Below are 12,980 nucleotides of genomic sequence, written 5' to 3'. Positions count from 1 at the left end.
GAAATTGCCACCAATAGTAAGGACATTGCAAGGATACAATATTCCCCCCAACTTCATGTCAATTCCAGGCAGGATTAGATTATCCATTTGCATTCAGTCAGGCTTAAAGTCTGCCAAGTGTCAGTGGGGAAATTGAGTCAGGAGAATCCCACCTCAGCCCAGGCTGAACAGCCACTCTCCCACCCTTCCCTTGAGATCACCTATGCAATTCATACCAGCATCTCATCAGCTTACTGGCATCATGTACTGAAGGCTCAGTTCACCTTTCTTGCTACTCATACCTGGAGTTAGACTCAGAAGAAGTCACTTAATAGTCCCATAGCATCTAAAAACAGCAAGTTCCAATAACTAGGTTTCAAATATGATTATAGTTTCACTTTGGCTAAGGAACATCTTTTGAGGCAAGTCTTAGGTGGCTTACATGCCTTTCTATACATGTTCTAGTTCCTGATTAAATGGCAATCATAAAATCAAATTTACCATTAAAACCTTGACTTTTCCATCAATGCCAAATTTTACCCAAGGTTACCTTCCTCTAGGAAATTTAGACTGAAATTCTTTTCTCCAAACTAAAGATGTCATTGATTTATTCTCAGTAATTAATTCAGTCTATTGCTTTAATACTAGTTGCTTTTACCTCACTTTGTAACATGCCCAATTTTTCTCTCCATCACTTCCCTCCCCCTCATTCTGATTACTCCTTCTCTCAATGTACCCTCCCTTCCATCACACCCCACCTCTCCTATCCCCATCTTCTCTCTTTTCTTGCAGGGCAAGATCAATTCTCATACCCCTATCCCTGTAGTTCTTATTTCCTGATTATATGCAATAAAAATTCTCAACATTCGTTTCTAATACTTTGAATTTCAACTTCTCTACCTCCCCCCCCTCCCCAGACCTACTGAGAAGGCAAGCAATTCAATACAGACTAAATATGTGCTGTTTTGCAAAAGACTTCCATAGTAATCATGTTGTATAATACTAATTATATTGCCCTCTGACCTAACTTATCTCCCCTTATTTTCCCCCCTACAATTGACCTTGTCCCTTCTCAAAAGTGTGTATTTCTAGTGACTCCCTTCTCCCATTTGCCCTCCCTTCTAACATTCCCCTCGCTCCACTTGTCACCTCCTCTCCTACTTTCCTGTGGTGTATATAAATTTTCATATCAATTTTAGTGAACATGTTATTCCCTCCTTCAGCCACATGTGGGGAGAGTAGCTTTATTTTTCCCCCTCTCCCCTTCTCCATTATCTCCTCCATTGAAAAAGATTTTTCTTATCTCTTTTATTAGTTATAGCCTGCCCCATTCCATTACTCCCTTTCTCTTCCAGGAAATTTTCCTCCTTCACCTCTTAATTTTTATTTTATTTTATTATTGTGTGTGTGTGTGTGTGTGTGGATATCATCTCTTCTGATATAACACACCCTATACTCTCTATCTATGTGTATGTGTATATGTGTGTGTATGTACAATCTCTCCAGCTATCCAAATACTGAGAAAAGATTCAAGAGTTAAAAATATTTTCTTTCCGTGTAGTAATATAAACAGTTCAGCTTTAGAGAGTCTTTTATGATTTTTCTTTTCTGTTTACCTTTTCATGTTTCTCTTGATTCTTGTCTTGGGAAGTCAAATTTTTAAATACAGATCTGGTCTTTTCCTCAACATGAAATCTTGAAATTCAACTATATCACTGAATGATCATTTTTTCCCTTGAAGTATTATATTCAGATTTGCTGGGTAGGTGATTCTTCACTTCAATCCCAGTTCCTTTGACTTCTGAAGTACCTCACTCCAAGCCCTTCAATCCCTTAATGTTGAAGTTGCCAGATCCTGTGTTATCCTAATTGTATTTCCACAGTACTCAAATTGTTTCTTTCTAGCTGCTTGCAGTATTTTCTCCTTGATCTGGGAACTCTGAAATTTGGTCACACTATTCCTAGGAGTTTCTCTGTTCAGATTTCTTTCAGGAGGTGATCAGTGAATTCTTTCAATATCCATTTTGCCCTCTGATTCTATAACATCAGGGCAGTTTCCTTGATAATTTCATGGAAGATAATGTCTAGTCTCTTTTTTTGATCATGGCTTTCAGGTAGTCCAATAATTTTTAAATTATTTCTCCTAGATCTATTTTCCAGGTCAGTTGTTTTTCCAATGAGTTGTTTCACCTTATCTTCTATTTTTAAAAATCTTTGGTTTTGTTTACTAACTTCTTGGTTTAACTCATAGCCATTTGTTTCTCTAAACTCAATTCTCTCTTTCAGTGAATTAGTTTGTTCAGTGAGCTTTTGAACCTTCTCCTCCATTTGGCTAATTTTGTTTTTTAAAACCTCCTTCTCCTCGTTGGCGTTTTGGACCTCTTTTTCCAACTGAGTTAGCCTCTTTTTAAAGTTATTTTCCTCAGCATTTTTTTGGTTCTCCTTTAGTAAGCTGCCAACTTGTTTTTTAAGGTCTTCTATTGCCTGGGCCCATTTTAAGTTCCCTTTAGGGGCAGAGGCCTTGACTTCATCTGACAGTATACCTTGTTCTTCCTCATCTGAAAGGATGGAGGGAGACACCTGTTCCCCAAGAAAGTAACCTTCTATGGTCTTATTTTTTTTCCCTTTTCTGGGCATTTTCCCAGCCAGTTACTTGACTTCTGAGTTTCCTCTCCACAACCACCTCACCTCCAGTTACACCAACGCTTGGGGTCTGAGATTCAAATGTGCTGCTCCCAAGCCTTAGGGGCTTTCCACAGGGGTGGGGATGCTATTCAGTGTGAGATTAAGTTCAGCTGCTCAGGTGGGGGCAGGGCCACCACACTGGGTTCAGTTCCTTCAGGGGGTTTACGAGGAGACCTTTAACAATGCTGCTTTGGGAGCCCCTGTCCAATGCTGCTTCCACTGCTGTCTTCTGAGGGGGCCTGAGTTATGGGGACACCTCACTCCCCTCTCAGCTAGCCAAAAAGACCCTCTCACTGACCTTTGGTGGCTGTGGGTTGAGGGACCTGCTCTGCCACTGGAGATTCCTTCCCTGAAGCCTGCTCGGATCTGCTCCTCTTGGTGGCACGTGGCCAAGGCAGGGCTGAGCTCTCCTCCACGTCTAGTGCACAACAGACCTTTCCCATCGATTTTTCAGGTCTCTCTGGAACAGAAATCTCCTCCACTCCTTTGTTCTGTGGCTTTTGCTACTCTAGAATTTGTTGAGAGTTCTTCTTCTCAGGTATTTTATGGACTGTGGGGTAAGAGCTAAGCATATGTGTATCTTTCTGCTCTGCCATCTTGGCTCCTCCCCCCCATCAGAGAATTTTGGTACCTCTTTTTCCATTTGGCCAACTCTGTTTTTTATGGTGTTATTTTCTTCAGTAGTTTTTTTGTGCCCCTTTTACCAAGCTGTTTTCTTTGAATAATTTTCTTCTTTTGCTTTCATTTCTTTACATATTTTTCTTCTACCACTCTCACTTGATTTTCTTTCTTTTTTTTTTTTTTTTTTTTTTAGCTCTTCCAAGAATTCCTGTTGGGCTTGTGTTTAATTTATATTTTTTTTGAGGCTTTGCTTGTAATTGCTTTGACTTCTTTGTTTTCTTCTGTTGATCTTCCCTATCTATGATGAGGTTCTTTTTGTTGTTGTTGTTTGCCCATTTTTCCACCCTATTTTTTGATTTGGAACTGTATGTTAATGTTCTGTTTCCTATCCTGGGAGTTTGAGAGGAGATCTGTCTCAAGCTTCAGGCTATTTTGACCTGCTGTTTTCAGGACTGTTTCTGGGGTTTGGGAGTTGAGGTGCTTCCAAAATGGTGTGATCTAGGGAGAGGTTTGGTCACTACTCTCTTGTTCTGTACTCTGGTTCTTATCCAGGAAGGGTCCTAATCCCTTGGGATTGCAATTGGTACTGTTCCTAAGGGACTCTATTCCCTTGGGACCAGAAGTGATACTGCCCTTCAGGGCTTCCACACCCTCCTGAATGAAAGTGCTCCTCTTTGCCCTTGAACTGTGACCCAGAATTGGGTATAGGCAATGGAGATGCCCAACAGCATCTGGTTTTATGCCCAGTGCTAGCAAAGGGAAGATCTTTCTGACCACTTGTTAGTTGCTCTTACCATGTCTGGCTTGGGAGCTCCCCAAACTGCTTTTGTCACCACCACTTAATCCCACCACTAGTGTTTCATCCATGTAGGCTCCAGGTCAGACTCCTCTTGCATGTCATAGATCTATCATTCTGTCCTCCTATGTTGTCTTGGGCTAGAGGAATGTCTTACTATGACAGTTTGTTGGCTCTATCACTTCAGAATTCTACTGAGGTATTATTTTAAAGTTTGAAGGCAAATGTTGGTACAACTTGGCTGAGTGCTTCTCTAGTCTGCCATCTTGGCTCTGCTTCTTTATATGCTTTAGTTTCCTTATCTAGAAAATGGAAACAATATCTAGAATTTATCTCAAAAGGTTACTCTAAGGCTCATGTCTATGGAAAAATCTTTGAAAACCTTAAAGCGTTACATACATGTCACTTGTCTACTGTTCTATGGTTCTGTGATCAGAAGAAAACAGGGAAGTAACAGATTCCAAATAAAGGAAGTGAATACTCCTTTTGCAATGTATCACAGGGTTTCTCCCCCTAGATTTTAGAGTTCTTCAGGCCTGGAGTAACATGAATAAGTGGCCAGCTTCAGATCTCCGACTCTCAAAAGACTCCATGAAAGAAACTAATGTAACCAGTACACATGACCATCCAGGACCAGGGTATAAGTCACAAAAAAGCAGAAGATATACATGGGCCAGAGAGTGAGAAGCTCAAAAAATTTACAGAGTAGACATGCAGCCAAGACCCTTTTCCAAGGTTTATAGGAGATTCCTGGGGTCTAAGCATGAGAAGAGATCTATTTCATAACACGAGGGAACATGAAGAACATCAAAAGACAGTGACGCTAAATCACATGGGAATCCAAAGAGATCCACTGGAGGGAATCACATGATCTTGGTATCCAATAAAGAAGTGAAATGACAACAGAGATGCAGATGGTGAGTAAGCATATCATGAAGACTGTAAGACAACGTCAGGCAAGACTGAAAAAAGAAGCCTTGGGGCTTTTGCATCTTGTAGCAAATACCACAAGCAAGATGGCTCCTTGACAAGGAGCCAGAGAAAAAGGAGGAAGAGAGAGGTATCTCAAGGAGCCACCTGCACCAAGGCACAAAAAGGTGAGAACCCTACTGATCCTTCATTAGTCCTTGGAGTCACTGCCCTCATCAAGTCAAGGGAAGAGAAAGAATCAACCTCTAGCATCCCCAAGTTCTTCCCCAAAAAAGAAAGAGATGGGGGCAGGTGACTCAGAGTTTGCAACTGGTTTTTTATTGGTTTTAATAAAAGCTTGTCCTGTTAGCCTTAGTACTTACACTACAGTTGAGAGACTTTTAAAGAGAGTAAAATGGCACTGAAATTCTCAGGATTTCCCTAGGTAGGGGCACTAGCCAGAAATTTTAAGTTCTTCCCTAAAAACATGTACATAAGTTCATCATGTCAGGGGCCACAGTCAAATTGGGGGAAATATGGAGGAGGGTGGAAGACAATGATAGTATAGGGGTTCATGGAATGTATTAGAAACAGACACTCATATTTCCCAATTGACAAGTGGTCAAAGGATATGAACAGGCAGTTTTCAGAGGAAGAAATGAAAGCTATCTGACAGCCATATGAAAAAATGCTCTAAATCACTACTGATTAGAGAAGTGCAAATTAAAAAAACTCTTAAGGTACCACATCATACCTATCCGATTAGCTAACATGACAAAACAGGAAAATGATAAATGTTGGAGAAGAGGTGGGAAAATTGGAACACATATATTGCTGGTGTAGTTGTGAACTGATGCAACCATTCTGGTGAGTTATTTGGAACTATACCCACAGGGTTATAAAACTGTACGTACCTTTTCACTCAGCAATACCATTTCTAGGTTTGCATCCCAAAGACATCATAAAAATGGGAAAAACAAGTACAAAATATTTATAGCAGCTCTTTTTATGGTGGCCAAGAATTGGAAATTGAGGGGATGTTCATCAATTGAGGAATGGCTGAACAAGTTGTGGTATATCAATGTAATGCAATACTACTGTTTCATAAGAAATGATAAGCAGGTAGATTTCAGAAAAACCTGGACTTACATGAATTGATGCAGAATGAAGTGAGCAGAACCAGGAGAACATTGTACCTAATAACATCCATATTATGTGATGACCAGCTTTGATAGACTTAACTCTTCTTGGCAATACAAAGATCTTAGACAATTCCAAAAGACTGAGGATGGTAAATGCTATCCACATCCAGAGAAGGAACTATGGAGTCTGAATGCAAACTGAAGAATACCATTTTCTCTCTCTCCCTCTGTCTCTTTTTTTGGGGGGGAGGGGTTCCTTCTTTCTCATGGTTTTTTCCCTTTGGTTCTTATTCTTCTTTATGACATGACTAATGTGAAAATATGTGTAATATTATTGTACATTATAAGCCTGTATCAGATTGCACACCATCTTGGGCAGGGGGGAGCAGAGGGTGAGAAAATTTAGAACTCAAAATCTCGTAGAAGTGAATGTTGAAAACTAAAAACAAATAAATAAAATTTAAAAAGAAACAGAGACTCAAGAATAATAGCTTCTGATGAAAAATCAACATTGTTCAATGCACTGGCATGACGAAGTGAAGCCCATCTTCTGACTTTGTTGAGGCCTCACCAAAGCTATTACTATAAGTCACAAAGACCCTGAGTGGATGGGTAGGTGGAGGGAGAGGGTGTACCCAATCCCTTCAAGTTGAAAAAAGCCTTTGAAAAAAGGGTCACAAAATTAAAACTAACTGGGCTCAGTGTTTGAAGGATCAGACAGTACAAAGACTGGGGGGGGTGAGGAGAGAGAGGAGAGGGTGACTTCAAACAATCAGCCCAGTTATAATATCACAAGACTCAAGAAGTGAGTGAAGTCCACATTAGTAGCAGAGCAGAATTTTAACTGTTACTCCAGAGGTTGAGAGTCTAATTAGCCCTCTGAGTTGAGTGGAGAAAGCTGGTAGGGAGGAAGTCAAGATAAGGACTTATTTTATAAGCATCTCCAACTGGTCAGTTACTCTTCTCACTTAGCATATTCCAAGTACATGGAGAAACTTAAACTCAGTACTGTGTTCTCCAGTGGCCCCTCCAAGTGGTAACAAGATCAGCTATTTAGATGCTGTGTTCTCTTGGAAACTGGAGAAAGGGACAATGAGAGTAGTCAGTTCTTGTTTGGTTTTGAATTGCTCCTGTCCACCCCATACTCTTCATGGGGTTCTTTAGCTGTTTCTCTCCTGTCTTGAATTTTGGTCTTACGCTGTTTTTAATTCTCCTTTGGAACAAGAGCCACTCCCAACCTCTAATTAGGGTCAGTGCCAGAGTTGTAAAGTCCTAGTGGTGGCAGTAATTCCAAGTGGTAGTCTGTGTCCGTGGTTGGCTACTGGTAGAAGTAAAAAGGAAGACTTCACTGGTCAGACTGCAATGGAAACTGGTTGAAATGTTAAGAACTGTCAGGACTACTACCATCCAGAGATTCAATGACATTTTAGTAAAGAAACTAAAATTATTGTGCTCTTTATTGCTTAATTTACAAATTTACAAAACTGCACTGCATTACCTCCTATGGTGGTGGTGGTGGTGTTCAGTCATTTTTTTCAGTTATGTCCAATTTTTCATGACTCCATTTGTGGTTTTCTGGCCAAAGATACTAGAGTGGTTTGTCATTTCCTTCTCCAGCTCATTTTACAGATGAAAAACTGAGGCAAACAGGGTTAAGTGACTTGCCCAGGGTCACACAGCTAGCTAAGTAAGTGTCTGAGGCCAGATTTGAACTCAGGAAAATGACTCTTCCTGACTCTAACCACTAAGCCATCTAGCTGCCCCAACATTTAAATATCATAAAGTAAATAAGACAACCTCCTCCCACTTATACATCTCTCCATTCTCATAAGTCTCACAAAATAGACAGTTAAGTGGCACAATAGCTAGAATACTTGACCTGGAGTCAGGAAGGGCAAAGTTAAAATCCTCCCTCTGATAATTAGTAGCTGTGCGACCCTGGGCAAGTCACTTAACATCTTTAAATTTCAGTTTCCTCATCTGTGAAATGGAGATAATCACAGCACCTAGCTCAGAGAATTGTTGTAAAAGATCAAAAAAGACAACATATACAGTGCTCTTCAAACTTTAACGCAATACTATATATGAATACTTGTTGCTTTATTATTTATCCTTTATGTAGGTTTGTGTATTTGTGTTCAAAATGTTGATTGCTCCATTATAACATAAGGTCTTTAAAGACAGGGACTATCTTTTGTTTCTTTTTGTATCTCCAGAGCTTAGCACAATGCCTGTTACATAGTTGCTGTGTTTGTCCTTCACGCTCAGAGGACCACGACATCAGGGAGATGATGACATGACTTGCACTTGACTGCTTTGAGGGGAGGAGGCCTGTGCAACCTCACTTTCTCCTCTAGAGCCAGCTGGGTCCAGCGGCCAGATATCAATCAGGATGACTGGAGATAGGCGCTTAGTAAATGTTGATTCCTATCCTATCCTATCCTAAGGCTTTGCAAACCTTAATGAGTTATATCTTTCAAAATTTACCTATGTAGATTGCTTTGCAAACCTTAAATCCTATATAAACTGCTTTGCAAACCTTAAAAAAACTATACAAACACCAGCAATTAGCGTATTTTTAGTACAGTGGCCAGGCCCTTAATAGATGTTTATTGATTATCATAGGTTTCAATCACTTTGCAAACCTTAAAGCACATATAAATGGTATTATTATGTAAATCACAAACCTCAGTTATAGAACCAGCTAGCTTATTATTATCCTATATATCTTTTATATTAACAGTAAATCTATGTCACCTGTAACACGATATATCTTATGTATTATCCTATATATCACTTATCACATATGTATATATATATGTGCGTGAGTGTGCAGATGTATGCATCACTTTGCAAACCTGCCCAGCCCTCAGGGTGTGTATACCTTACGTAGACCGCTGTGCACACCTTAAAGCCCGTATAAACATAAAGGCCCGGGCAACCCTCCAGTCTGCACGTAGGTACTGGCTACCTTTCTTCCGCCTGTCCCGCCTCACGCCAGGGACGAGCGCCTCTGGGCTTTGGGTCAGTCCCGCCTCCCGCAGGACGGAGGCCGAGACGGCGCTGCCTTTTCCTCAAGAGCGAGGCAGGTCTGGGACGCGCCCAGGAACCGGCTTCCTCCGCGCGGCTGGCGGCCAGAAGACGCTTCACGCGCTGTGGTTTAGCTGGGGGGAGGGGCGAGGTGGAGAGGAGGGAGCTAGAGCCCATGGGAAGGGGTGGGGCTTGCCAAGACCGAGCTTTTTCTCACGTGGTTAACCGCGTAAGAGCAGACGACCAAGTCCGAGAAGAAGGGCTGAGTTCAGCCTGGGGTGTGGGCGGCCGGAATCCTGGCGTCTGCCGTCGCCGCCACGCCCACGGGAGGAGGCGGGGCCGGCGGGGAGACCTTTCGCTCGGGTCCTAGATGACACTTGGCTGTTACCGGGGCAGGAGTCTGGGGGGGGGAAGGGCGGGTCAATCTCCCACTCCGTCCCTCGCCCACTCCCGCCTCCTCAGAAACACCAATCCACAAGCGGCCGGAAGTGACGCGGCGGAGGCTTCGTGGGCTGGGGTTGGTGGTTTGGGCTGTAGAGCTCAGTCTGGGAAACCCTTTCCCGCCGCCGCGGCGGTTAGCGCCCGCGTCTGGGGTCCGGCCGGGGCCCGGGCCGCAACCCGAGACTGAGGCTGAGTCCTGCAGGGAGAGGGAGCAGGGATGAGGCCCGGGCTCCCTCGGGGCTCCGGCGTGGACCCCAGCCTTCTTCTCCTTTTTGTCTGTATCTGCGGGAGCTGGGCCGAGCCCCCGACCCTGGATCCAGCCGCTTCCAGAGGTAGGGATCTTGGGGTTGGCCTGAGTGTGCTCGGAAGGGCGGGGCGCTGTCCGCTTGATTCCCGAGGGTCCGGGAAAGCACCTTCCCTGTTGGTTTTCAGTCTGCCTTGAGCATCTAGGTATTCCTTCTTGGAGGCCGGAATTTCCCAGCTCTTTGGCCGTGAGTCACACGATCTGTCTCTGTGGCTTCTGCTTCCCTGTGGGAGAAAATAATAAGGGACGGGAGGGGGAGGAGAGGAGAATGGGCCCAGAGTAGACCCAGCCGGACAGCAAAAACAGCCCCGGAGCTTATTGGGGAAGTCATTTTTTGTGTATGCGTCCCAACCTAACTTGTGTCCCTAACACCCGCACGCACACACACCCCAAAGAAACAATAGACTTTGCCCTATATCCTTTGGGGGAGAGGTAGATGTTGCCCCGAGTTATTATCTTGGGAATGCTCTGTTACAAGTTACACTGAAGCTTCTTTTAAAGTGGAGGAAAATTTAGCTAGTTTACCCCGAAGTGAGTGTTTTTCCTTTCTTCTCTCAGTAAAGATTACACTTCATCGTGGTGAATTAAAAGTATGTAGGGACTGGAGGCTACTTTTAGCGATGTAAGTTATCGGTGTCCTGGACCATTTCTTACTAATACACGTGCTGTCGTGTGTATTAGAATCTTTGGAATTATTCACCCTTTCGATTCTATGTATTTAACTGGAAGATGTGAGTACTGTGACAAAAAGGTTTTTTTGATATTTTTTTCCCAAGTGTTATCTAAACTCATGAATTCCGATTTGTTACATGCATTGTTTTGCATTGTTACATTGTTTGCATTGATACAGCTTGCTGATATTTTCTGGGAGAGTAGATGCCTCAGTTAGACTTTTTAATAAATACTGTACGGTCTTGAATACAAGAAATTAGGAAGGGGATTGACTCTGCGAAATATTGACAGGTCAGAAGTTTTTCTCTTGTCTCCCCTTGGTGTTCTGTTTTATACTGTGATTTCCATCGTTTTACTTTTCCCAAGTGTGAGACTTGGGGACTACAAATTCAGTGGGTATCATCATTTAAAAGATGATTAGCTTACCTTTAAAGTTAAAAGTCTTCAGATGGGGAGGAGTAGGAAATAGTGTGGGTTTAGGTGAAAATATTTTTAAGAGCCAAGAATCCTTGTAATTTTTTCTGAGGTATTTTGGAGGCTTTTAGATGAACTTTTATTGATTTGTTCTTTAGTTCTAACCAGAGGTAGGAGAATGGAGAAAGCTTTTGGCAGTAACTGGTTGTTAGCGAACTTCATAATCCTTCTTACTAGTGAAGAGGGAAAAATGCATGGCAAGTACAAACTCTGAACTTAAACTCAGAGCACTCAGGTACAAATTCTGCCTCGGCCAATTACTACCTGTGAGACTTTATCCAAGCCATTTATTTAATTTGTCTGGGCCTTAGTATTTTCATCAGTAAAAATTGGGGATTAGACTAGGTAATTTCTAAGGTCCTTTCCAGCAGGAAATCTGTGATCCTGGATAGCAGTCTTGGAAGGAAGGAAACTTGTTGAACTGTGGAGAGATATTTAGGACTGTGTTAGAATGAAGGCTATTGGATTAGCTTGGTGGAAAGAACTAATTTTGTATTTAGTTAAGAGTGCAGCACATTGCTGTGCAAATACTTATTCAGTAAATGTTTATTGGGCAATCAAAATGATTTGGGTTTAAGTCATGTCCTTAAGAAAAAAATCTAGCCCATAAGCCCCAAGAGATCTTTGGAAGTTTTGGTGATCAAAATTTACATTCCTTTGGACAGAGCCTGTGTATTTTATATACCCTATGTGGACAGAGGGAGAGAAGGGGAGGGGAGAAGAAGGGATCAGAAAATCAAATAAGGAAAATTATTTCTTTCTTACATTACAATGTGCAAAGCTGACATGGATCAAAAAAGATTTGTAGTAAGTCTATTATGTCCTATGCTCCTGTGTATCCCTAGAACTCTGATAAGTGCTGAGGATACAAAGAAAAAGTGAAGAGAACAGTACCTGACCTCAAGGAGTTTGCATTCTAATGTAGAAAACAAGCAATACACAAATATACTTACATAAAATGTATGATCTCTATATGATAATAAGAATTAAATATATATTTGGGGCAGCTAGGTGGTAACAGTGGATGGAGCACCAGGCTTGGAGTCAGGAGGACCTGAGTGCAAATGTGACCTTACTAGCTGTGTGACCCTGGGCAAGTCTCTTAACCCTGTTTGCTTCAGTTTTCTCAATTGTAAAATGAGCTGAAGGAAATGGTAAACCATTCCTGTACCTTTGCCAAGAAAACCCCAAAAGGCATCACAAAGAGGTAGACACGAATGAAACAACTGAACAACAGGCTAGAAAGAGATAATAAGGCCCCAACTGAGGGTGGTGGCTGTGAGGGGATAAGGAGGACATATGTCCAAAATGTTGGACAGTTAGAAAATCCAGTCCAATAAATATTTATGAAGTTCCTTCTGTGTGCCAGCCACTGAGCCAAGCACTGGAGATACAATGATCAAATGAAAGATAGTCCCTGCTCTCAGGGAGTTTGCATTCTAATAGGAGGAGGTAACACCAAGAAGTGGGCAAGTTTCAGACTGGAGTAAAAAGTGGAAATAGCGATGACAAGAGGGAGCTTGTGCAGCCTGTTCTTAGGACATTCCACACAAAAGTACTCAGAGAGCAGTGGGAGGGAGTGCTAGGAAAGACTTGAAGAGAGGAAGTAAGTGATTTGGAAGAGCAGCTGGGGTGAGAGATATCAAGTCAGAGAGGAATAGGATTGCCGTAATGTACTGAGGGCTCAGTTGAAATTAAATAACAGATTTATAGTGGATCTGGTTAACATAGTTCCTTTGCAAAAGTTGGGGCATCCACCTTTGTGGAACATTTCACATAAGGTCAAATGTTTTAGACATAATTGATTAGTTTTGTTGATTTTTAAAAAATCTTTTCCCTCTATTTTTAAAATTTTTCAATGATTGCGGTTAGGGAAAGGTAAAGATACAGGGGAAAATCTAGGCAATAGAAAAAGTAAAGATCAATA

At 41.9% G+C, this 12,980-nt stretch overlaps 1 protein-coding gene across 1 annotated transcript in view; it reads left to right on the top strand.

Moving 5' to 3' along the window:
* The first annotated feature begins 9,663 nt into the window (after positions 1-9,663).
* The window catches only part of IFNGR1 (interferon gamma receptor 1), a 33,633-nt gene continuing 30,316 nt past the window's right edge, over positions 9,664-12,980 (top strand). The window contains exon 1 of the mRNA XM_072643424.1: positions 9,664-9,935. Coding sequence (XP_072499525.1) covers positions 9,821-9,935 — 115 coding nt within the window. The 5' untranslated portion in view covers positions 9,664-9,820. The remainder of the gene's footprint in view (positions 9,936-12,980) is intronic.

The sequence above is a fragment of the Notamacropus eugenii genome, chromosome 2, assembly GCF_028372415.1.
Source record: "Notamacropus eugenii isolate mMacEug1 chromosome 2, mMacEug1.pri_v2, whole genome shotgun sequence".
Classification (NCBI taxonomy): Eukaryota; Metazoa; Chordata; class Mammalia; order Diprotodontia; family Macropodidae; genus Notamacropus; species Notamacropus eugenii.
The sequence above is the reverse complement of the archived record's forward strand: the minus strand, read 5'-3'. Positions and strand labels throughout refer to the sequence as shown.